Genomic DNA, 27,449 nt, shown 5'->3' with positions numbered 1-27,449 from the left:
TCTCAAAATTATTAGTCTTAGAAATGTTATTTGAACAATTAAAATCAGTTGTCCATTTTTCAAATAACACAAATTTAGTAGTTATCAATTAAGATGTGATATTGGATAAAAAAATAATATATACAATACACTAATACAATAACCTTTAAAATGTTCTTTTTGTAGGAATAATTTTAAAAGATTAGGAAACGGCTGTACAAATGTATACAAAATAAAAGATTATAATTACATAAAAAAAGATTTACTAAAAAATAGAAATAATTGACACAGACAAATTTATCTTAAATTTTTTGAATAACAAAACTTGGAACATATCATATATTCACTGCAAAGGAACTTTAGAGATAAAAAAATATTTATGTACTATGGTATCAAGATATGAGCATGTCAGTAATTTTGAAGTACTTGTGCTGCTATATAAAAATAATATGAATGTCAAAGCATATTATGAGGATATATATGAGTATATTAGTGATTCATATATAGATTATCAAATTGTGAAACAATAAAAAAAGAATTTATTAGCTGAGACTACTCACTTATGGAAGCATAGGGAAGTATAGGCTTGTAATCAAAGCTAAAAACTTGTGTGACATTGTTGAGATTTGGATGCTGAATTGCAAGAGTCCAGAGGGAATAGTTCATCCTGTAATTGAAATTTGTTATGGCAATCTTGACTCGCCAATAGTCCTTATAGTTTTGCTTCACATGCCAATGCACCCTTATTGGACACATGTGATGAGTGCACTGCATCAATGGTTCATTGTCTTTCTGTGGAGTGTGAACACCAACCATGCTCAGAATTTTAGAGTCACTCCTACATGCACCATAGCAACCGTTATATAATCACATAATATGTTAATGGCATAAACTGTTTTGCAATAGTGACTTACTTGACACAATTCCTTTTGTTCTGGCAGCCACATGCACAAGAGGGACAAGGGGTAATAGTTTCATTGTAGAAGGATGACAAATATACACAACAAGCAGGGTTCTTTCTTGCTAGAAATTGTGAGTATGTGCAGGTAACATTCCATGTCACTGCATAAGAGACAACAAATGAAACATTAGAATTCTTGCTTAAGTAAATTTTCATAGAAAGTGAAAAAAAATACAAAATCGTTTGGTTTGTATTTTCATTTTCAGTACTTTTTGTTTTCATAATTTTGCAAAGAAAAATAAGAAAACCGGAGGAAGAAACAAAAAAACAGAATTTTATTGTTTTCAATATTTTCTCTTTTTCCATCTTGAAAGTTCTGAAAATAGAAAATACTAAAAATAAAAACAGAGTTTGAGAACTTACTCAGGGCTTGAGTCTTGCGGCGCTTGTCCAAACAAAATCACTAGAATCTTCTCTCATTTTCTATTTTTTCCTATAGAGATTTACAGAAAGATTACAGAACAAGCCCATAGCAATTTTCAACGAAGATTTTGAAGATAAGGACTTGTTCAGATTCTTAGACGTGTTAAATCAGCTCAAATCCCTTCCTACTCTAGCCGTAATCTACTAATTCAATATACAAACAACAAACACAATCTATTTACACAGCAAAGGGAAAAGCTGTGATCCTATCAAATTGATTCATGCAATTTAATTAAGTCCTAACCAATCAAAAAGTGAACCACAGTGAGGAAGAAACTTACAGCAGGATCTGTTGAAAAGAAGAGTTCAACATTGAGAGATTTTAAAATCTGTAGTTCTGTACCTTTTCATCTTTCCTGAAACTGGGTTATGCAATGGTTCAAAATTAGAGCACATCCAAAACTAAGGGTTCGGTTTGAAGAAAACAGAAGAAAACTCGGAAGTTATTTGACAGAATACAACAGAACAAAATAGAAGAAAGTCAGATGCGACGGCAGAAAAAAACTCAGGAGAAAACTCAGAACTCTATTTCGGAAGGAGATTTATTCAGTCTCGTTGATGCTCTCCAAGAACTCTAATCTCTCTTAGTTTCTCGTCTTGCGCGGCGGCGGCGGAGGCGTCTTGCGCGGCAGGGGCAAGTTGCGCGGCGGCGGTATGTTGCGCGGCGGCGGGCGCAGGTTGCGGCAGCGAGGGGAAGAGGAAGATATTGAGATTTGGAGTAGGCGAAGAGGAAGAGAGAGAGGAGGATTGAAAATCCTAGCAGAAATTGATAAAGAGAGAAACCCTAGTAGATCTCTCTTCTCTAAATGGCTTTGAATCTGAAAATGAAAGAGAAAGGGAACAAAGTTAAAAACCAATAATTTGAGGGGTCAAAATTTAATTAGTAAATTTTTCAAAAAAAAAGGGGTATATTTTGTAATTATTTTTATGAAGGTTATTGATACTCCTACAAAAATGTGGGAGCAAGGAATCCATGGCCATATATATATTATATAATTGAAATGTATGTATTTATTAACCTAAACAAAGTTATATGCTCAAAATCAAAATTTATGTATGTTAACCTAAATGAAAGTGATATCATAATGAAAAAAAAAGATGTATAAATTTTTATTAACTTTGTTTAGATTAACATACATAAATTTTGATTTTGAGCATATAACTTTGTTTAGGTTAATAAATACATACATTTCAATTTTGAGTGTATATATATATATTCCAGCAAAATATAATAATGTAAGAAAAAAGTTTTAGAATAGAAAAGAATAAGAGAGATTTTGACAAGAATTAAAGGAGAGAAATAATTTTATTGAAAAAAATTTTAAGAAGAAAATATATAATTACTAATTTTTTGATTTTCAATTACATTTCTATTAAAATTAGTAGTATCAAAAAATATTTTAAATTTAATATTATCAAGAAAAATAAAAAAATTATATAAGGACTAATTTGATTAATTTTTAAAATTTCAGGGATGAAAATAACTTACATCTGAACTTTCAAGGACTATTTTGATTATAAATAGCTATTTTACATGTCAAGTGCTATGTGGTATGCCACGTGTCACTGACCTGACATGTGGCATGCCAGGTGTCACTGAGCTGACACGTCAACCAATCATCTTGTGACACGTGGCATTAGCCCCCACGTCATCATATGCCACATGGCACTTAACGTGACATGTCATCATCCAACTGACGAAAGGACTAACGTGACTAATCGTGTATCTTTCGGGGACGATTTTGATTAACTTTATCTTTCGAGAACCAAAATAAAAATCGGGATATCTTTCTGGGACGATTTTGACTATTTACTCAAAAAATTTTGGATAGATTTATTGGCTAATTTTTTTTTATATGAAAAAAACTTTAGTGTAACTCTTAGTTATTGGATTTTATGGTGGTGTTTTTTAATAATGTGAAATCTTAGTATATTTTTATTTTGTATGAATATTATAAATCTGAGAGTTAGATTTATAGTTTTTATTTTTTATTTTTTAAATTTATAAATCTGAGGGTCAGATTTGTATTTTAATGCTGAAAAATTTTTTAAACATGCAAATCGGACTCTCCGATTTAGGTTTTCTAAAACTTTTTTGTTATTTTACCCAAAACTGACCTTTAGTTTTGTATTTTCACCCAAAATCTGACTTTTAGTTTTTTAACACCACCTAAATTTGAGATTTCAATTTGTAGTTTGATTAGTTTCTAATTTAAAAAAAATTGTCTCTATATTTATAAGAAATACACCAACTCTCTATAATTATGTATAACACACTCCTCTTGTCCTCCAATTTATTACAAAAAAAATTAGCCGGGAAATGAAGGGTATTATGCATTTATACTATTATCTTCTCTTACTTTTTTTTTCTAATAAATTTTTGTGCATGATTTTTTTTTTTTGACATAGCCTTGGACCAGATAACTAACCCGGCAAAACAACCAAAACTCACATTCGCTCCAAAACCCTACCCAGTTCGAGACCCACCCTAAGGAACCTAAGCCTATCTTCTTCTTTGATGATACTCTGTTAGCACGTTGCCGCTGGCGCCGGAAGTTCCACCAAAAGGCCGAGGACTTAATGCATGCATCTGTAGCCGAACTCATTCTTCGTCATTGCAATCCCCAGCCCGAATTCCCAATATTTCCTTTTGGGATGTTCCATTACCGCATATCGCCATTGACTCCACTCTATGAAGATCCTGGAGATGGATCCGCCATGCAGATCCTGCATTACCATTCAAGAACTCGACTTTGCTGCTCCCTTGCCGCCAAGTCCACTGCGAGGGATAAGTCCGTCAGCGCCCCTACCTTGAGCCGTCCTCTCTGTGTCAATTATTCAATTTCGGGTTTTTCTGGTAGACCTTTGCCCAACCGTGGATCGTGACTGCTCTCCCCTTTCAGCTTCGTCCTTGTCTGTGATTTCCGCTTCCACCCTCCCTGGCACATTCCTCGGCCGCCGCATCGACATCTCCTGCATCATTATCATCAATCGCAACCTCTGCATGTTGTCCAAGAGTAGAGATCCTCCATTGCAACAGGCTGATGATGCACCCCCGCCAGACCAGATCTCAGGTTACTACCTCCAATCACCTTCCGGTCACTCGATACTCAGATTCTGCAAAAATTAGAGCGGATGGATCCTAAGCAGAAGCGTGTGCTCCGAGATGCAGAAATCAGGCTTTCTCACCCTCCGGACTGGCACGAGCCAAGCTAAGCCGGCGTGTGACAAAGAACAGAACACAAACCCTACCCTGCTCCTCAATTCCATTAATGCAAAATCTCGAATCTGATATCCAACAAAAAAAGAGTACTACACAAGATCTACCAAGGAGAGAAGAGAAACAACAAACATGGCATTCCACCCTCTCCCGACAATAAAGGTACCAAAATCCATATCCAAAATGCCTTCAAACTTTCAACCTGCAAGCAAAGTAATTCCCTGTCTGATTTAATTTATACACAGCCAGTCCAAAACAAATCTGCATGCTCATTATCTGTTTGTCAATTGCAGTGACATGTAGTGCTCTTCTTTCAAAATGTTCATGATGACTTGCGGCTTGCACCTGGGCCAATTCTGTCGAAGAGAACCATCAGCTGTAAGCTTGGCTACTTCATGTGCTAAGGCATTTCCTTCTCTAGGCACCCAGGTAAACCCACAATTTGAGATATTTCGCGCTAATTCCAAAATGTCGTCCAAAATAACTTGAATTTTTGCAATTGAGGCTTTTGATTTTAGAGCTTGGATGAGTATCAAACTGTCAGATTCAAAGATAATTCTTTTCAGTTGAAAGTTTTTAGCTATTATTAGTGCTTTCCTAACCGCTAATGCTTCCGCAGCTAAAGGCGAGGAAGCCGCAATTTTAGAGTTTGAGGCTGTGAGGAGGTTTCCAGCATGGTCTCTGAATACTGCCGCTGTTGCTCCTCCAAAGAATACTTCGAGAAATGCTGCATCAACATTGCACTTGATCCATCCTGGCGGAGGCGGTCTCCAGGTAACCCTTCTAACTGTCCTTCTGTCATGAATAGAACTTATAGCTGGTTCTTCTGCGACATCTGCAAATTCAGTCTCCATTTGTTTAGCGTTGTTAATTACTAGTAAAGGACTAGGTTTGGACCTCTGATGCACTGCTTGATTTCTTGCTTTCTACACCTCCCATGCCAAAAAACCTACTCTGCTGCTACACAGTTCATAATCAGTTCCTATGCCCACCTTCATATTTTTAAAAAGATCCATTACCCATTTTCCAAAAGATGAGACAGTATGGGCCGTAGGACAGCATTGAATTTGGGCTCCAAATCACGCAGCCCTTGTTCAAGGGCAGAGCAGCATCGCATACTCAGTGGACTCTGGTTCCTGCAAACAAATAGGACAGATAGGAGTGTTAGAGATTTTCTTATTATAAAGATTTTGGAAGACCGGTAAAATGTTATGCGAGGTCCGCCATAGAAAGGTTCTGATCTTTTGAGGCACTTTTAATTTCCAAATGTCTCTCCATAAGTCCTTGAAGTAATCACTAGTTGATGGGCTATTGTTATTATCGAGATGCTGCTCTTTCCAAGCAGCATGGTATCCCGTTTTGATAGTATACTTTCCATCTGGTTTAAGAGGCCAACTAAGTTTGTCTTCTCTGCCAATAACACTCACCGGGGTTCTAATGATCTTCCCAACAGTATCTCCATCAAAATATTTTCTTAACTTGCTTATATTCCACCTCTGTCCTTCACTAATTAGCTCCTTTACAAACGTGATGTCATCATTCATAACAATAGGACTCTTCCTCATGTTCAATATCCAATTATCATCCAAGATTCTCACTTTTTCTCCATTCCCAATCAACCATCTCCCATTTCTCAAAAAGAAATCCTTACCATGCACAATACTTTTCCAGATCCAAGATGCTCCCTTTCCTGCCTTAGTTACTTTAAAATCCTCATTCGGAAAATAGACAGCCTTAAGCACCTGAACCCAGACCGCATTAGGGAATTCGAAAACTCTCCATGCTTGTTTTTCCAAGTGTGCTAAATTTTGACTGTAAAAATCCTTAAAACCAATTCCTCCATCCCTTTTGCTAGCACAAATTTTATCCCAACTCCTCCAATAGATACCCCTATCCTTACCAGTAGAGGCCCACCAAAATTTAGCCACTTTCTGACAAAGGCGGTGACAAAAACCTTTAGGAAAGAGGATGACATTCATAGCATAGGCAGGTATCACTTGAATAATCGATTTGATGAGAACCTCCCTCCCAGACTGAGAAAGAAGTTTTTCTTTCCAACCGCAAAGCTTATCAGACACTCGCTCCTCAATCCACCTCAGAGCTTTATTCTTAGATCTGCTCCACTGAGTCGGAAGACCAAGGTACTTACCTGGTTGATCCCAAGCAGGCAACCCTAAGATCTCTTCTATTTCTACTCTATTTCTGATCGGAACCTGGTTGCCGAACGTAATCCCAGACTTGTCAACATTTATTCGCTGCCCCGAGGCTTCTGTATACATATTTAAAATAGTAATGAGCTGATAAACTTCCTCCTCACTATCCTTCGAGAAGATAATGCAATCATCCGCAAAGAGGAGATGAGAAATGGCTGGAGCAGTGGGAGCAATTCTGACACCAGAGATTATACCCTCTTCTTTAGCCTTGTCCATAAGAATAGTAAAAACTTCAGCTGCTATGATAAACAGGTATGGCGAAAGGGGTCTCCCTGCCTTAGTCCCCTCTGCGGCAGAAAACTTCTTGATAAAACACCATTGATCTTAATTTTATAAGAAACCTGCGAGACACACATCATAATCAACTTAACCCAGTGCAGATTAAACCCAAAAGCTTTCAGAGTTGCTTCTAGGAATGACCATTCAACCCTGTCATAGGCTTTATTCATATCAATCTTAACGGCTAAATTTCTGGAAGCATACTGCCCTTTTTTATTTAAAGCACGAAACATTTCCTGCACTATTACCATGTTATCCTGAATGAGGCGTCCCTCCACAAAAGCACTCTGGATAGGTGAAACAATCGCATCTATTACTCTTCTAAGCCTAATAACCAACACCTTAGAAATGATCTTATATTCTTATATATAAAGTTGCAACAGCTGATCGGTCGAAGCTGATTAAGAGTTTATGGGTAATTGGTCTTAGGAACCAAAACTATAATAGTATCTCCGATGCTACTTAGTAGGACCCCTTCCTGAAAGAAATGCTTAACAATTTCAGAAACCTCTTTCTCAATAATTGCCCAATGCTTTTGGAAAAAAAGGCCATTTAATCCATCTGGACCCGGAGCCTTAAGACTTCCAAGGCTGAAAGTAGCTTCTTTGATTTCCTGATCAGAAACCTCTTTCATTAGCTCTCGATTCATATCTTCAGTCACTCTAATAGGGATTTTGCTAATGCATTCAGACATAACAAGGTTGTCGGAAGCTTTAAAAAGATTCTGAAAATGAAGAATAGCCAACTTAAGTATCTGATTCTCACCACACACCCATTCTCCACTAATATCCTTTAATCTCTCAATCATATTCATGTCCCTTCGTTGGATGGTAGAAGCATGGAAAAAAGCAGTATTCTTGTCGCTAAACTTCAGCCATTTCACTCTAGATCTCTGACCCCAATACTTTTCCTCCTGTTTCCATAACTTAATAATATCCATTTTCAAATTACTAATTTCCTGTTGCTGAGTATCCGAGTATTCTCTTTTCTCTGCTAGCTTAAGGCTATGCATTAGATTTTGTATTTTAACATCAGCCCTCTTAAAGTTAACCTTGCTCCATTTGACCAATTCTTGCTTACAACTATTCATCCTTCGAGTCAAATTTGTCCAATGATCAACCGTACTATACAAACACTATTCCATCCTCTCCTGATGATATTACCACAATCAGCATGATCAACCCAAAAAGTCTCAAATTTAAAGCATCTGCTCCTTATTCCCCTGGGTGTAACATTGAGAACTAAAGGCATATGATCAGAGCTAATAGATGGTAAAGCTGAAAGGGTGGCATGTTGGAAAGCTCTTCTCCATTCCCAATTAGCAAGTACTCTATCTATCCTTTCCTTAGTAACAAAACCATTCCTTGGGTTACTAAACCATGTGTATTTAGTCCCTTGTAACTCCAAGTCCATGAGAGCATTCTTATCTAGAAAACACCTGAAAGTGTCAATCTAACTAGTCGGCTTTGGATGCAATCCCACTTTCTCATGCTGTGCAATTACATCATTAAAGTCCCCAATAAAAGCCCTCGGCACATGCAGATTATTATCTACACAAGTTAACTCATTCCATAACTCATTCCTTCTCTTAAAATCAGGATGGCCATAGACAAAAATTTCCTCCCAAACATTATCATTAACAGTGCTTATCTGGGCTTTAATAAAGTTGTCACACCAAGCATAAACATTAATATTTATATTACTTTTCCAAAAAAGACAGAGCCCTCCGGACAATCCCCGGGACTCGACACAAAACATATTATCAAAACCTAACTTTCTCCTAGTCCTAACACAACTAAGATTACCAGCTTTAATCTCCATAAGAAATAAAACGGACGGCCTAAGAGATTTACAAATACTTCTTAATTCAGGCACTGTCGATGGGACCGCCATACCACGACAGTTCCAGCTGACAACAATCATGGCTGCTGGTGGGGCGTGATAAGGCCCGCCTCCTCAGCCATAACTGATCCAGCAACATATTTGAACTTCTTACCTGATTTTTCTATTTTTAGCTGTTCATCATCCTCGAACTTGTCTACAAAGACTGCTAGGCTGCTCGTATCCCTTGACCTTTTAGAGTTTAGATTCATCCCCATATCAAAAGCCAGCTCCAATACACGTTGACTTTCGTTCCTCTGCTCCGACCCAGCAGCAATCTCCTCTTCCATATGTTGCTGCTCCTCAGCTAGTTCGACGTAATACTCCTCTCCATTATCCATTCGCTGAATCATGGTTCTACCGGCAACAGTAACGATTCTCTTCATTTTTGGTTTGTCCCTATAGCTCCACAACTGTCCTGCGCCATGCCTAACGATTCGTGTTTCCAACTCAGATTGCTTATTGATTTTCGCATTGCCATGATGCTTAGCTTGGGCCTCTTTCTTGCCAAAAAGCTTCTCCAATTCTTCCCTGATTGTTAGCTTTTTGGAATTCCCCCAAGCATCATCCTCTACTTGTTGACACTGGAAACAATCCTCCATCTGCTTGGGCTCATCCAAACGTCCCTCATTCAGCCTTGTTTTATTACGAAAAGGTTGGCGCTCCTCGTTCTCCTCAACCTCAAGATGCTCCTGAGGCCCCATATGAATAATCTGAGAATGAAAAGGTCCAGAGGCTGCCTGCTCCATAGAAAACGTGGCATTGGGCCTAAATGCACAACTAACTTCACCTATCTCTTGGAGCTTATCATAACCTTTCCTGATGTCAGTTCTAGTGTTTGCAGATTTGTCACCCTTTCTCAAAGCTTCCCCTGCTTCACCATGCAGCCTAGATCCCTGGGTTTCCCTTCCTAACGCCGTCTGTTGGTCAGAATTTGCTTCGAGATTTCGCAGAGGCCCTATTTGTAGTCCCCTGCCCGTACTACTCTCTTCGGCCGAATGCTCCTTCATATGCTCCATTCTGGCGCGCTCCCCCTCACAATTCTGTTTAGCCTCAGTCCATTCCCTGTTCATTTCCTTCTCATCCTGCTCTTTCCCCCTGGCTGAGATGGCCCTGGCTCGATTAACTCCTAAACCCATCCCATACCTAGGTTGCATGTGGTCCCAGCTAGCCACTGCCATTGGGCTCATACATTCCTTCTTGGTATGACCTAGGATTCCACAATTCAGACAATAAATGTCCTGTATCCTCTCATACTTGAAGTCCACCCAAAGAGTTTGATGATTCTGTGTCGCTAACTAGAAACCAGTTGGCAGAGGTTTGGTGATGTTCATTGTTACCCTCACCCTCAAGAACGTTCTCTGTAGTGTATCATTTAATCTGGGATTTTCTGTTTCCATCACAGTTCCTAATTTCTTACCAATAATTTCTGTTGTTTTCCTTGTTATATAATTGAGTGGAAGTCCATGTATTTGTACCCATAACTCCATATACCTGTGATCCACTTCATAGACTGACTCTCGTCCGTTCCATATCTGCAGATTAAGAAGATGTCCACGAACACTCCAGGGCCCTCCATTCCGTATTTGGATCCCTTTTCGCACGTCCTTAAAGCTGATGAACAGTTTGTTTCTGCCAACATCAGAAATGGCTACTCCTTCCGGATGGCCCCAAATACCTAGAAGAACTACTCTGCAGGTGTTGAAACTAACTTCTTTGTCCGACAGAATTTTTCCTACCAAATTAAAATTTTCTGCAGCAAAACTGTCGTCCTCATCAGGGTTGATGGAAATAACTTTGCCGTCGATAGATTGCTCCTTTTGGCAGACCATATGTAGTATTGTGAAAAAGAAAAAGAAGCTAAAGAGAAAAGTATGCGCAAAGGGGTGAATAACAAACGAGTAAGCACGAAGCTGTTAATCCAGGAAAACACTCCATATGAGAGAAGAATTCTTCATGAAAGAGAGAATGCGGTTCTGTTAACCGAAATCGATCTCTTTTAGCATGATTACTAGCAGAAGACCCGTGCCACGCACGGGTTGAAAATTTCGGTTCCTTCTTTTGGATTTGTTTTTTTAGTGTTCTTGGATTGTCACTTTTTACGTTGATAAAAAGTACTTTTGTTGTTCAATTCTTAACTAAATGTAACAGATTTATTTACTCTATAACCATTCAATACATAAGTACTTTTTCCTAACTCTTCATAATTTGCATAAGTATCGTTGCTTTTCAAAACATTAATTTTGATGAGCACATCTTAGAATTGGCTATAGAAATCTTATCTCATAGAACATTGTATCTTATTCAACTTCATAAATTATGGAACAACAAATACAACTTAAAAATATAAACAACACAATTAAGAAGATAAACATAAATAACAACCAAAACAAATATAATTAAAGAAAATTTCATACACACGCAAGTCGCTAATTTATTAACCTAAGATCTCAAATGCAAGTAATTTTCCTAACACAACCAACTCCATCAATTGCAGTAACTCCACCGCAAACAACACTTTGAAATCAGTGTACTCGGATACCAATATAAAAAGGAAAAAATAATAGTTAATTCATATATACAGGAAAGATATCCAAAAAAATCCTAATAAATTACAAATGATCAGATATAGTTGATATAAGACCAAAGAAAAAGGACAAAATATTTACCTTAATTCTTTGGGAGAACTGCGTCTCCCAAACCACCTGTTAGAAATGCATGCATCAATTCCGCAAGTAATATACTAAAAATTCTTAATTAGAACACAAACTCTACTATTTACTAATAAAGTTACAACTGAAATTGTAGGTTACTCAAATAAAAGGAAACATTTGAATTTAGAACTTCAGCAAGTAAAATGTTAACAGAATGTGTAAGTCCAACCAACTCACAACAACCCAATTCAAGAAAACTACAACACCATATCTTTAACACAAAGAAACTAAATCACACATTGTAACTAAACATTCTAGGCAAATCACATTAGCAACAACTGAATATGATCTTAAATATTCATAGATGATGATGTCTCCTCATTATCATTCCAAGTTTCATCTATACTCCTAGAAAAGGCATCTTCAAGTTTTTGCTTTGTAGATCTTGGTACATCACGGTATGGGGATGCCAATCTCTTGTTGCAAACAATTTCATTTACCACACGAACAGATTTGTGCTAAGAAATAAGACAACAAAAATGAAATCTGTTAAATTTACTGAAATTTAATAAAAGACGAAATACTTAAGCAATAAAAAATCAGTCCTACAAAAACACGATATCAAGGAATAATGATCGGAAATACAACACAGAGATGAAAACTTACATCAGGTAATACTGAACCAGAAATATGTGCAACAGTGTCTTCAATAGAAGCCACATTTGAGGCCGAAACAATAGCACACTAATTATACATGTTTTGATAAAGAAGACAATATCATTGTTACGCATAATAGTAAAAAAGTGAACAAACACTTATTAAAAAATATCTTGGAAGTCAATAGAGAAAACTAAACTAACCGTATTCAAAGCACGATTCTCAACACGTTCAATCAGCTTTAACATAAACTCATGTGTAGAAACTTTAAAAACATTATACGCATGGCATATTGTGTCACTCTCAACGGGTTGAGGATCAACCATGAATACCAATTTTTTTCCTATCAATTTGTACAAAAAATCAGATGCATCCAAGTGAAATTCTTCATTCTGACAATAGAAGAATAAAGAAGTCAGTATCTGAATATACAGAGAAAAAAAAGAATAGAATATCAAACCCAAAAAATCAAAGACACAGAAAGAGAACAAATTAAAGAGTAGTAACAATACACATGACGTATCTTTAAGATACAAATTAAGGAAATCATCAATTGATATCACACCAGAGAGAATTTTACAGAATTTTTTACTTTTAACTACAACATTTTTTTTTTACATTAAATGAATAAAGATATATCATTTAACAGGTAGAAATATAAGAGATAAGGAGTTCCAGTCTAGAGAACATGGTGAAAAAAAAAAAAAGCAGAACATCAACATTATTAATTTATTGAATTAAATCTCCAATAATAAATACAACATCAATAATTCAAAGATTAGAAACTAACTTAGCATCATAAATGAAATTAAAATTAAATGTCTTGTTTTCTAATAAAGTTAAGAATGTGACCTGCAAGACATAAAAGTTTTTAAAAATAAAAATACCACTAACAAAAAAAAAATACACACACACAACCAACTCCTAAATACATTACCAATTTCAAGAGAAACAACTCACTCATCAGTTTTAGATTACAAACAGTAAACAACTAAATGTTAAACATATCCAACTAAAATTCAAGTGGAGTATAATAACATAGATAAGAATAAACTCCTCACTAATTTTATTTCAATATTAGCAGGAAAAAATACAAATTCTCAATATTACTTATAGCACTATATGAAATAAATGAGTTGTTATCAAAATCCATATCTGAATAGTTCACAATTTTTAGATAAATTATACGCATCAATGTAACAAATAGATAATAAATTAATCTCATTCAGAAGTAACTCGTGAAGAAGCTAACCAAGATAAAGGAGTTATCATCTCTTAAAACCTCAGAACATTTTCGCCCCATTAAGTGCTGCACATCTCCATCATGGAGAATTAATGCATTGCAACCACCAGCGTGATTAACATAAACTTTTACTTTGTATCTACAATAACAAAATAACAGTAAAGATATTTTAAAATAATCCAAAAATAACCCAAAAATCTACTAATTAAACAATATATAAATAAAAATGAACATAGTTCAAAAGATAACCTCAAAACTCCATCAGAACAATGTGTCAAGCAAAGGTGACAAAAGAGCTTAGATTGGTCGGCATCTATTTTTTCACCACACAAACAAACTGAGTACCACCAATTCTTATCATTAGAGATAGATGTAATTGTACCAGCCAACAGAACACAAGGATCCTACAATTTGTTGAATTTTATGATCCAAAAGAAACGAAAGAAACATGAGAAAATTAATTAAATTGAATCCAAACAGCATGCTTAATATCATTTATATTTATACAAAATCAATCTAAACTATTTTGTACCGGCTTTGTAAGGTTATATGCAGCACCCAAAGCCTCCATATCAACTTCAATAGATTCCATATTGTCAGAAGTAACTGAGATTCTACTACCAAGAGATGATATTTCATCATGAGGCTGCGGATTTTGAATGACATCCTCATAAATCGGTGAAAATACAGTTGGTGGGAGAAGTCTCTACACAAAATGTTAATTGATCAAGATAGAAATAAAAAAGGAAAAACAAAAAAAGCATGGTAACTATATGTCTTTGAAAGAACAAAAGATCAATTCACGGTAAACAAAGTCCAAAGTAAAAGTATGGAATGGAACTACTAACACTGGAAACAGGATCTGTCTTAAATTTGTTAACAATCACATGATCATCAGAACAGTTGACTACTTTAAATGTCCCAACATCTGGTCTATTTTCAACTTTTTTTCGGTCTACTTTAAACACAACTTCCTTTCCAATTACATCATCAAAGAATGGTGGATAAGGGGTTGCATACACAACCTACAATTAACCAGAAAAGTATAAAATAAAAATGAAGTCAACCAAAATAAATGAATGTCACTCAAAAGACCAAATATCATTAATAAATGAAAAAGTATAAAATATGTGTTTTGGTATTATGAAATATATATCTATACCGAGTGCTCAGTATCAAAATCCCGAAGAACCTCAATGAGCTTTTTCCTGAATAAGAGCGTTGCAGGACGGTCATACAAAACAAATCTAGCACTTCCAGTAGCATCCTCAACATCTACTAAAACCTTGTACCTAAATTAAGACATAAAATAATTATAAGATCTTTTAACAATGAACTAATTTCACATATAAATTATATAACATGATATTTCTTAGAAGTAAATCGGGCATACTTCTTCACAGCATTCTTTATTTTCCTTCCACATTCGGAACAACTGAAATGATTTCTAAAAAGCTCCAAAGGATAACCACAGACACATGAGTAGTACCACCAATCAAAATTGTTGCATATACTTTTAATCTTAGCAACAATATTGAAGAAACCATCCTATATCACAAATATTGAATTAGAAATAATTACAATGATGAGCAACACAAAAACAAAATTTCAAAGAAAGACAACTATAATAAGCAAAGTTACACATAGTTTACAACAATCCTAAAAATGACAAATTAAGTTCCACTAACCGCATCATTTTCTCTTAATTCCTTAATACTCCTATTCATAGAGAGATTGACAAAATCATCATCGACATCAGCAACAATAAATCCATTACCAAGGGTGATAGAGTCAATGAAATATGACTCCGAAGGATCCAATCTACATATTTTATAGTCACAAAAAAGGTTACTAAATACCAACATTAATGTCAATATACACAAAATACATAACACCAATTAGAAGAAAAATTCATGCTTACCTAGTAATAAAACATACAGCCTCTGGAATATCAGGATTGATCATGATTTTGGTACAATCTATTACATTCTGAACTACAACCTTCCCTAGTATTGGTAAAATAAAAATAATCAAAATCAATATATTATTTTTATGTGAAAAAAATAACATCAAAATAAACTTTATCATCCGAAAATAATTCTAATTGAAGTCATAAAATCAAATATTATTATCAATAGTATATTAATAAGGGCATAAACCTCTCTAAGAATTCTTTTTTGACTGAGTTTATACTCAAAATATCATATTTATCACATGCTCCATAGCTTCTAATCTTTACATTATCTTTGTTTTTAGTATTGGGACTATTCATTTATAATTAGATTGACATTAATTAAAACATTAACTTTATTCACACATTATAATAACCTACTAATTTTTTATAAAACTTATGTAAATCAGGTGTAATTTAAATATTTGAAGCTATATGTTTAGTACTGAAATTCTTTACGAAACAATGAATTCTAAAAGAAAATTCAGAATACCTTCATAAATCTTGACCTTGACAGACTGGAGTAAAATGATTGGCGGTTGCGAGACAGCATTCATAAGAGCCAACCGCATCTTTGTTAAAAAATCTCCAAATAAATTACAGGTGAGATAAGAGCTACAATACGACGTGTTCAACATAAGTACTGACTAATTTGTTTATTAATAGACTCGATGAATACGGACATATAAAGAATGAAAAAATCCAAATCAGATACTAAAAATCGCAACAAACAAAATACAATCAAATAAAATGCTAACCCATTTGAATACAATTGGATGAGAACTAATTTAAACTTTTTTCCATCGTCAAGTTCAACATCAGTATAGTCACGAACACTTATCAGGAAACCCATGACATCTGATCACATCAAACAGAAAGAGATTAACACACAATGATGATTTATAACATACATATCCATTTTATTTGTGATTAGAGTACATTTAAGATAGTAAATCATAATTATACCGATCAAGTAGACTGAATCTTGTCCCATCTGAACAACACTTTCAACAGTCTCTAATGAATATGAAGCCTCTGGAAACTCATCATCAGAAATTGGAATAACCTCCGTGTCAAACCGAAAAAGCAACTTATATCGATGCTTTACAACTTTTGCTGCACCAATATTTGGAACTATCGTGAATCGAGATATAGAATACAGCTCTCCTTCTTTGAGAATTTTTCGGAATTGATTAATGACCTCCTTCTTCAAAGTACACTGTATCTTGTTCAACTTCATAAATCACATGACAGCAAACACAATTTATAAATATAAACAACAAAGTTAGAAGCGTATAGTGTCTTGTTCACATGCAAACACAATACTATCACCATTAATAAGAAAGATTGAAGATCAAAACATGTTAGGAGTTTCAAGTTGAAAATTTACATATGTATTAACCATATAAAATTTACATATGTATTAACCATATGCTCCTTGTTTTTTTGTTAAGAGACTATGGTCGTCTTCTATATTTTTTGTGATGGGTCGTCTTCAACTTATTATTATTATTATATTTTTATTGGACCGGATTTTATGGGCTTAGTTTATATGTAGATTTCTATTTTATAAAGTATCAAAAAGAAATAATTTGAATTCTTTTGGTAGGCCCAGGCTAGGCCTGCTTCATGATCAGGCTTTGATCTTTGCTTTCCACAGAACTATAAATAGATAGAATTTGGCCGGATTAAAAAATTGGGCCTCTATAAGAAATCAGACGTATTAGTTTTTCACTTTTTTGTCAACAGATTTCATAAGAAATCAAAATAAAAGAAAATTAGAATAAACAAAAACAATGATGCTTGGTGTACATAAAAAAAGTCATTAAATTAATTATTAATATAAATATAAAAAAACAAAATATATATTGAATATAATATATATATACATAAATACATGATCACTGATTTTTAGTGTGCACATAATATTTTTATAAAGGAAAAGTATATGGAACCAACAGGTTAGCAGCCAAAAACTAAACAAAACCACATTAATTTATATTAATTATTAATTTAAAATTTTTAAAATTTTGAATTTAAAAAATTTAAAATTGATTAAGTAAACCTAATTAAAACCTATAAAAACCTTCCTCTTCTCTCTCATATTAACCTACCCACCTCTAACAATCACACACACAGACCTTTCTCTCTCACCAGCACCAATGTTGCTGGAAGCGCCGGTGACTTCCATGCTCTCCGCGACGCCCTCAACAAGCGCATCCAAGACAACTGCTTCAACACGAAGTCCACCTTCGACTTCATCACCAACTGAGGCAACGCTCGAAGCGGATTCACGCACCTTGGTTCCGTTCTGCCATCTTCGTCGTTGATCATCGCGAGCGACTCTTTCGATGCCAAGATGGCGCGGCGGATGCGGCAAAGAGGGGATATTCGTGCGGCGCAAATGATGAGGATGAAGGATTTTTGGCTGAACCGTGATAAGTGAATCTTCGGAGCGATTCCCGGTGTGTATGTTGGCGACGTGTTCCTCTTTCAGATGGAATTGTGTGTCCTTGGATTGCACCGTCAGATCTAGGCTGGCATTGATTACCTGGCAGCTTCCATGAGCCCCAACAATGAGCCAATTACAACGAGTGTTATTGTCTCCGGTGGCTACGAGGATGATATGGACAAAGGAGATGTCATAATTTACACTGGACAAGGCGGGCAGGCCATGAATTATAAAAAAAAATATTCATTTAATATGAAAAAAACATCCTAATACTTAACAAAAGAAATATCCAGTTATATTTTAGCAAAAATAATTAAATATCTATAAAATTTAAAAAAATACGAAATTCTTAAAGAAATAGAGACATTCACATTTGTAATACAAAAGAATTCGAAAAAGAAAAATATATAGAACCAAGAGGTTAGCAGCAAAAAATTAAACAAAACCACATTAATTTATATTAATTATTAATTTTAAATTTTTTAAATTCAAAATTTAAAAAATTTAAAATTGATTAAGTAAACCTAATTAAAATCTATAAAAATATTCATCTTCTCTTTCATATTAACCTACCCACCTCCAACAATCACACACACAGACCTTTCTCTCTCACCAGCACCAATGCTGCTGGAAGCGCCGGCGACTTCCATGCTCTCCGCGACGTCCTCAACAAGCGCATCCAAGACAACTGCTTCAACACGAAGTCCACCTTCGACTTCGTCACCGATTGAGGCAACGCTCGAAGCGGATTCACGCGCCTTGGTTTCCGTTCCGCCATCTTCGTCGTTGACCGTCGCGGCTCCTTCAATGCCAAGATGGCGCGGTGGATGCGGCAAAGAGGGGATATTCGTGCGGCGCAGATGATGAGTATGAAGGATCTTTGGCTAAACCGCGATAAGCGAATCTTCGGAGCGATTCCCGGTGTGTATGTTGGCGACGTGTTCCTCTTTCAGATGGAATTGTGTGTCCTTGGATTGCACGGTCAGATCTAGGCTGGCATTGATTACCTGGCAGCTTCCATGAGCCCCAACAATGAGCCAATTGCAACGAGTGTTATTGTCTCCGGTGGCTACGAGGATGATATGGACGAAGGAGATGTCATAATTTACACTGGACAAGGCGGGCATGCCATGAATTATAAAAAAAAACATTCATTTAATATGAAAAATAAAATATCCTAATACTTAATAAAAGAAATATCTAGTTATATTTTAGCAAAAATAATTAAATATCTATAAAATTTAAAAAAAAATATGAAATTCTTAAAGAAATAGAGACATTCACATTTGTAATACAAAAGAATTCGAAAAATATATAAAATAACATCTATTTAGTATGAAAAAGAAACATTCTGATACTTAGCAGAAGAAACATCCATATATATTAACTCGTAGAGATTTTGGATTCACCAAAGGTATTTGGCTGGTTTTTGGCTAATACCCTTTTGGTTCCTTAGCATTGTTCTTTTATAAATAAAATAAAAATATCAATCATGCACACAAAAAATATGCATGATATGTATTTTATATTTTTAATATGTATTTTTTACTAATTTAGTGGTTGATATTTGATACATACGTATTATTTTTGAAAAATTATTTATATATTTAATACCCTAAAATTTAGAAACCGAAAAGGGAAAAATTGAATATGAAAAGAAATTATAATGAGTTCGTTTAATATGTAATATAGAGAAATAAAAGAGAAAACAAAAGCCAGTAATGTTTGGTAGAAATTTCATGAATATGAAGAAAATGATGTACATGATATCACGTTCATTATGACATTTGAGCTGCTCTTAGAAGGATCAAGGAAGATTCAAGTATCGAAACAAGCATATTTTGAGCATCAAGATCTTAATATTCTAAGGAAAGTCATAGCCATGAACATGAACAAGTTGATTGATGCATGAGGGACAAGTGAACATGCTTTCTCTTTAATTAGATTATGTTCAAATAACAAAAAATACAAAAGAAAACTTCATGCACTATATTTATTATGTCTATAATATTGGTTGGTGCAAATAATTTAGAACAAAAGATGGAGTGAAAAGTTAATACTTTTGTTTTTGAAGATAAAATTAATACAAGCAATTAATCCACTATACAACTGGCTATACTCTGCAATTGTAATGAAAGTATAAACTTTTCTGTGTATTTGATTTGATTGTATAAGTATTGCATTGTGTTTGTTATATACATATGTACAGAATTGCTTTATGTTGAACTTGAACATAGTCTCTATGGGATAATATGTTCAAAAAGGATGTCCTAGTCTTAATCATGCTCCTAAATAAGCTTTCTACTGTAATCTCAATGCCTTCAATTGCAATCTCCAAAGCCTCCAATTGCTCATGTCCTACTTTCATGTTGGAACCATTAGCACCTTCTTTTAAAAGGATGTTCAAAGTTGCATCCACCAATTGCAATTCAGCTATGCTTGTTTCGATGGTTGAATCAACCTTTCTCCTTCTAAGAGCTGAATGAAGGAATTGCACATTCTCCTTGATCTGCATAGCTGTGTCCCTTGTGATGCCACATATATCCAAGATTTCTTCAATGCATTTGTCACCTTGTTATTGAGAGATTACCTTTTGGGTTGATGCAACATTGACAAGATCATCCAAACAAGAGTATACATCTTCCAAAAAGGACAAGCTAGTGACAATTGACTTAGACGTCCAAGTTGCTTCGAAAGCCTTGAGGTTGTTCAATTAATCTCTTACTCTGGAGGAGCATGGATGAGATCCATTTGGCAAACTGTTTGATCGAACATGCAACTTGCTTGCCATTGTCACTACTCTTTTTTTGGAGTGAGTTCAATGCTTGTGTTCTGCAGTCCAAGTCCATTGAAACTCTTTATATAGGGGCTATTCAATTATTCATGATTTGATTCCATAGCCTAACACAAGAAACATTACAACTCACCTATCTTATAACCAGAAAGCATGTGGATCATGCATATACTTTATTGGAATATGTTAAGCTTGTCACATCTCTGCCTAACAATAACAATAACATTATTGAAAGTTACATGGTTTCAAAGTTTATTAAATGACACCACCTAATGTGCCTCAACTTGTTCCACATTAGTACATTACCCTCTTTGATTCCAAATAATATATAGTTGATGCTGCTTCAGAGATTGTCTCAATATGAGGGGGTTGGAGCTATGCAAAATTGGATTAAATTACAAATTTTTGAGATGCTGGGATCTGGATTGTGATATGGAGAATGGTAATAATATATATGACAGATAAGTTTGTTAAGATTAAGAGAACATAATGATGGGCAGATTAGCAGCACTGGAGTAGTTCTTAAGTCATGTATCCCTTTCTTATTATCATAATTTCTTTCTAATAATTTATTATTAAAGAATTAAAAGTATTTAACTCAATTATCTACTACTACCTTAAGGATTTTAAAGTTTTGAATATGTGATTAAATAAAAGCGTTAACATTTTTCACAAAATGATCTCTCTTTCTTGGAAGGCAGACATGTTCATCAATCATTACTATCACTTTCCTGGAATGCTAAGATCGTGATGTTGATTCAAGAGTGCATGCTCTTGATTTGTTTCAATATTTTCAAATTCAACCAAGTTTCTTCTGTTTATTAGCAAATAAAAGAAGAGTTTTGTGACTAATCTTGATAAAAATATGAACAGTAAAAGCTGCTATAGATTTAGTTTGTATTTCAAGTTAGCAGGTTAATAAATTTGGGAAATTTGATTTTTTTTTTTTTATTTTTCTTTTTTACTTGAAGCCCTAAAGTCAAATCTAATAACTGGATATTAATTGTTTTGTTCACTAGGCAGGAGCATATTCATATAGTATTTGCTATTTAGATAAATAAAACAATGAGTAAACAAGAAAGGCACAAATTTGAGAGTATAAACTTTTGTATATGCATTTGATTTGATTGTATTTGTACACATATATATATACACATATGGTAGATCAAAATTGGTATTCTGAAGATAGTGTGTATTCTACTGGGATAATATGTTCAAAAGGGATGTTCTAGTCTTAATCATGCGCCTAAATAAGTTCTCCAATCCACTCTCAATGCTTTCAATAGCAATCTCTAAAGCCTCTAATTGTTCATTGGAAGCTTGAATCCGGGAGCCTTTAGCACCTTCATTTAAGAGGGTGTTCAAAGCTGCATCCACCAATTGCAATTCATTGCCACTCTCTGAGTTCACTTCTCCCTTTTGTATCAACTTGTTCATCCATTTGCTTGCCTTTGACTTTGAAGGACCACCCAAGAATGATAGCAGACATTGGAAGACACACATGTTCATTGCTATCACTTCGCTTAGAATGCTAAGATCTTGATGCTGATTTAAGATTCCATATTTGCTTTGTAGGTGCTTCAAAGATGTGATCAACTTGTTGACATTCTTCCTCGTCTTCTTTGAGGAGGAATTGTATTCGGCTATGCTCTTTTCAATGCATGAGTCTCCCTTTCTTCTTCTAAGAGATGAATGAAGGGATTGTACATTCTCCTTGATCTGCATGACAGTGTCCCTTGCGATGCCACACACATCCAAGACTTTGATTGAGCCATCCAAGATCTCTTGGAAGCATTTCTCACTTTGATGATCAGAAATGGCCTTCTGGGTTGAACCGACATTGAGAAGATTGTCCAAGGAGAAGTATATATCTTCCAACAAGGACAAGCCTTTGACAACCGACTCAGATGTGCAGGTTGCTTCAAAGTTCCTGAGGTTGTTCAACTGCTCTTGCACTCTTGAGGAGCATGGATGAGATCCATTTGGCAAACTGTTTGATCGAACATGCAATTTGCTTGCCATTGTTCTTTTCCTTTCTTTTGGAGGAAACTCAATGGTGTTTGTTTTCTGTAGTCTAAGGCCTTTGACACGTCTCCTTATATGGGGTCTATTCAATTATTCATAATTTGATTCCATAGACCAACTTAAGAGATAATAAAGTTCACCAATCTTAATCATGTGTAGAAAGCATGTGAAGCATGCATTATTTTCTTGGAATATGGTAAGCTTGTCCCAGCTCTGCCTAACATGTGATCCCATTACTCATCACCTAATGTGTATATAATATAATCCATGCTTCTTCAGAGATTGTCTCAAAATCGTGAGGTTGGAACTGTGGAACATGGATTAAATTACTCATCTTTGCAAAGTTAAGATCCACATTTTGTGATATGAAGAATGGTTTAATATGTGACAGATAAGTTTGTTGAGAATAAGAAAACATACTGATGAGCAGATTAGTAGCAGTAGAGTAATTTTTAAGTGTGTCCACAAATAACATGTAGTATTCATGTCTCCCCTTCCTATGACTAATGAGGTCTTCTGATTGCAAACACTAAGAGGACATGATAGGTAGCACCATATAATAATAATAATAATAATAATAATAATAATAATAATAATAATAATAATAATAATAAGAGAATAATGTTTGGAAGAGATGTGACAAGCTTCACATATACCAAGGATTTGAATGCATCATGCATGAATCACATGATTGGTGAGTGTGTGTTGATGCCTTTTAGAAGCATTATTCATCTATGAATCATTTAGTGGCTTCTCCTATGTCCTATGGTATATATAGAATGAGACTCAAGAGACTTGGTAACACCACATCCACATTCAGCTTCCTTTAATAAACAAGAACTTAATAGCAAACATGGCAAGCAAATAGTTTGCCAAATGGATCTCACCCATGCTTCTTAGAAGATGATGCAGATCAAGGAGAATGTGCAATCCCTTCACTCTGCTCTTAGAAGAAGAAAGGTTGATTCATGCATTGAAAAAAGTGTATCTAAGTACAGTTCCTTTTCAAAGAAGACAAGGAAGAAGTGATTGCAATGAACATGTCTGTCTTCCAATTCCTTCTCTCATTCTTGGCTGCTCCTCCTTCAAAGTCAAAGGCAACCAAATGGATGAACAAATTGATTAACAAAGGAAGAGAATTTGAATGAATTGCAATTGGTGGATTCAACTTTAAGCACCCTTCTCAATGATGGTGCTCATGGTTCCAGCATGCAGATAGCATCTGATAGATTGGAGGTTTTGGAGGATGCCTTTGAAAGCATTGAAATTGGTGTGGAGAGCTTATTTAGGTGCATGATCAAAACAAGAGCATTTCTTGAACATCATGACTCAATAGAAAAAGAATCTACATAATCTTTTTTTTTTTTTTTTTTTTTTTGGTCTCTAGATCCTACAAAAGCATCAAAATTTTTAGGATGTTATAAGGTTTAAAAATTTTGATCTCATTTTTTTATACATGAATACATTTTAATAGTTACACAATCAAATACAACAAAAAATTTATAGTTTATAGTACACTATATTCTCTTAGTCATGTTTTATACTTCTCTTATATCATATATTAGTATTTGAGAAAGTATAGAAAAACAATGATAATTGTGACAATTCAATTCAATCTAATAGAAATAAATGTATTCGTATGGTTAATTATGTTTATATATTTAATTTAAAAAAATAACAGTATAACATTTTTAAATTAACAATTTAAAATTTTAAATGCATCATACGTACAAAATCAATTCAAGATTTAATATGTTGAAATAATATTTTGGATACTGTTGTGTTGTTTGATTTTTATTTTTTTATTTTATTTAATTTTATTCAAATAATTTCAAATTTTAAAATTACAAAATTTTTAATTTAAAATTTAAATGAATATAATTTAAATGAACAACTTAAATCAATCCAACACAAATAAATGTACTTCTATTATTGTACTCATATGATTAATTATGTTTATATATTCGATTTAAAAAAAATAAAATTATAAATTTTTAAATAAAAAAATTAACAATTTAAAATTTTAAATAATTCAAAGATATGTGCAAAACCAATACAAATAAATGTACCGATATTATTGTACCTGGCCAAAATTTCAATGTGACTATAACTCGGGTGCAACAATGTTCTTTGTTAATTTTAAATGTATTATGTTACTGTGTATTACACCTTAAACGAGATATATTTATACGGACCTTATTTCTAACCTTTTTACCACTTTCTCCTCTCTTTAATCCTTGCTTGACCATATTATTGAGTAATACTAAGATGGCGCGCATATGCACATCATCCAAACACCAATCTACTGAAAGCGACATGTATAACCATGGTTAAGATACTTGCCAAAAATTAAAATACAATTTATGATTTAGGTGGCTTTATATCGTTAGCACTTAGCAACAGGTCGATAGGGTATAATTTTAAATTTTAAAAATGTGGTTCTTGTAATTAAGTTATTAAGTTATTAAATACATAGCATGTTTTATCTCGTTTACACAATAAATGAGATACACGTGTCATTCAGTCTGTCTTATTTTGTTTACTGTCTAAACTTATTTCGTTTACAGTATAAATTTATCTCGTTTACAGTCTGTCTTATCTTGTTTACAGTCTAAACTTATATCGGTTACCGTATAAATTTATTTCGTTTATACTGTAAACGAGATAAGACATGTTACATATTTTCATAAATATTTTTAAAATTATTTATTTCAATAAATAAAACATTTTTTTAATTTATTACAATAAAAAATCTGTTCATTTGACAATATTGATTTTTATATAATAAAAATAGGTATTTATTAATTGGTGATTCCGCATAATGCGTAAGTCTTATTCTAATTATTAAATAAATGGTGAAAATTCATGTGTAATTAACTTTACGCGAAGTTAGTGAAATTGATAGTTGAGAGTCATTAAATAATTTAATTAATTTGACTAAATTTTTATCTAATAACACATAAAATTAACTGTACCTGAGTTTTTATGACCAAAATAAAGTTCCCGCCGTAGTAATTTTTTCTTCAATTAATGCACCGGTCCTATTATCTCCTCAATTGTTAGTTGTTAATTGCCAGTTGGGTGTTCAAGAAATTGTTTGCTGGTAAGTGATGAACCACACACATACATAAGACCATAATTCCAACTAAAGTTATTCCAATATTCTGAATATATGATTTCTTAGTAACTATAACATGATTCCTTAACTTTTAAGTAATATATCTATTCTATTATATAAAAATTGAGTTTTTATAGTTAATGATAAAGCTGACGTAATATGTTTTTAAGAGTATTTTTTAATTTATTTCTTTTAATTTTATAAAACAAATCAATTATAACTAATTAATGATATCAATTAATTAATTTGATTAGATATTCAAAGTTCACAATTAATTATATCAATTAATTAATTTAGTTAATTATATTAATTATTTGATTTGATTTAATTGGAGTAAATATTAAATTATTTTAGTAAATAATAAATATAATAACAAAATATATAAATTAATTTAATTAGTTTATTTTTTCATTGTCATCTATTTATACAAAATCATAATGTATTTTTTATTTATTTTTTCTCTTTTTTTCTCTTTCTTTCTCTCTCTTGTGTGTATGGTACAATTTTTGTAATTTATTTAATTTTATTTCTTTTATCACTACTTATACATTTCATTTTTTATATTTTTTAAAATTTTTTGTCTATTTTAGTTGCTCATTATTAGGTACATATTTTTTCCCTTCTAGCTTTTGATTAATAAAAGAGATGTGTCTTTTTTACGAAATTTTTAAATAATCTTACTTTAAATTTGTTTTGTAATATTTTCTTTTATTATGTGTACTTCATGTGTTTAAAGAGTTGACTTAAAGTTATAATATGATATATAAAATTATAGTATGATTTACAGTATGCTAAAATATTAGGACATTATCATATAGATATTTTTGAATTTGTCTACTAAATTCAATCATATAGGATCTTAAAAATTATGCAATTATGTAATTATTTATTTTTTCATATAATTATTGTATTGATCATTTACATTAGTGAGACTATTTTTACTATTAATATTTATAAATATATTATTATCTATATAATTAATTAAATCATCTTATTCGTTTAAGTTTAATTCTATTAAATTAATTATTCGAAGTGTCATCGCTATTTTTATTTTTAAAGATTTTTTTCAATATTATTTAACAATTATAATAACATGATAATAGTTAAAAAAGGGGATAAGTACGATTTTGGTCCCTCATGTTGAGGGTCAGAATCGAAATCGTCCCTCGTGTATATTTTGATTTAAAATCATCCTTAACGTGTTTTTTTGTATTAAAATCGTCCTTTTAAATTTTTTTTGGACAAAAATGCCCTCCACTACCATCAACACCTTTACCTCCATCACCACCAGCACCTTTACTCCCACCACCATCACTAGCACCTTTACCTCCACCACCAAGAAAAACAACATCAATAAAATCAACACAAATTCAACAAATCCAAAAATCTAAAAAATCAGAAATTCAAAAAATTAACACAAATTCCCCAAATTCAACAAATTCAACAACCAAATCAAAAAAACAACAAATCAAAATCAGAAGTAGAAACAGTCACAAATGCAAAAGCAGAGGCAGTCATAGAATCAAAAACAGAAACTCAAGCAGAAGCAGATGCAGAAGAAGAAGATGTTAATGCAGAAGCCAAAGTTGCAGAAGCAGA

The 27,449-nt window shown here is 33.5% G+C and overlaps 4 protein-coding genes across 4 annotated transcripts; all 4 read right to left on the bottom strand.

Annotated features, from left to right (window-relative positions):
* Positions 1 to 531: 531 nt before the first annotated feature.
* Positions 532 to 4,369, bottom strand: LOC112778934 (COBRA-like protein 4). The gene is made up of 4 exons (XM_072228572.1): positions 4,238 to 4,369; positions 1,965 to 2,181; positions 894 to 1,041; positions 532 to 817 (listed from the first exon to the last, which is right to left on the bottom strand). The coding sequence occupies exons 1-4, from the start codon at positions 4,367 to 4,369 to the stop codon at positions 532 to 534; spliced, it is 783 nt and encodes a 260-aa protein (XP_072084673.1).
* Positions 4,370 to 4,855: 486 nt separating this feature from the next.
* On the bottom strand, positions 4,856 to 5,437 carry LOC112778933 (uncharacterized). The gene has a single exon (XM_025823197.1). It carries the CDS (start codon positions 5,435 to 5,437, stop codon positions 4,856 to 4,858), a length of 582 nt encoding a protein of 193 aa, XP_025678982.1.
* A 4,817-nt stretch (positions 5,438 to 10,254) lies between these two features.
* Positions 10,255 to 10,788, bottom strand: LOC140182385 (uncharacterized). Its single transcript, XM_072228571.1, has one exon. It carries the CDS (start codon positions 10,786 to 10,788, stop codon positions 10,255 to 10,257), a length of 534 nt encoding a protein of 177 aa, XP_072084672.1.
* An 11,093-nt stretch (positions 10,789 to 21,881) lies between these two features.
* On the bottom strand, positions 21,882 to 22,806 carry LOC112777279 (uncharacterized). Its single transcript, XM_025821616.3, has one exon. It carries the CDS (start codon positions 22,727 to 22,729, stop codon positions 21,905 to 21,907), a length of 825 nt encoding a protein of 274 aa, XP_025677401.1. The 5' UTR covers positions 22,730 to 22,806; the 3' UTR covers positions 21,882 to 21,904.
* Positions 22,807 to 27,449: the final 4,643 nt, after the last annotated feature.

Source organism: Arachis hypogaea, chromosome 19 (assembly GCF_003086295.3).
Source record: "Arachis hypogaea cultivar Tifrunner chromosome 19, arahy.Tifrunner.gnm2.J5K5, whole genome shotgun sequence".
NCBI lineage: Eukaryota > Viridiplantae > Streptophyta > Magnoliopsida > Fabales > Fabaceae > Arachis > Arachis hypogaea.
Note: the sequence above shows the minus strand (reverse complement) of the source record. Positions and strands in the feature narration are given on the sequence as shown.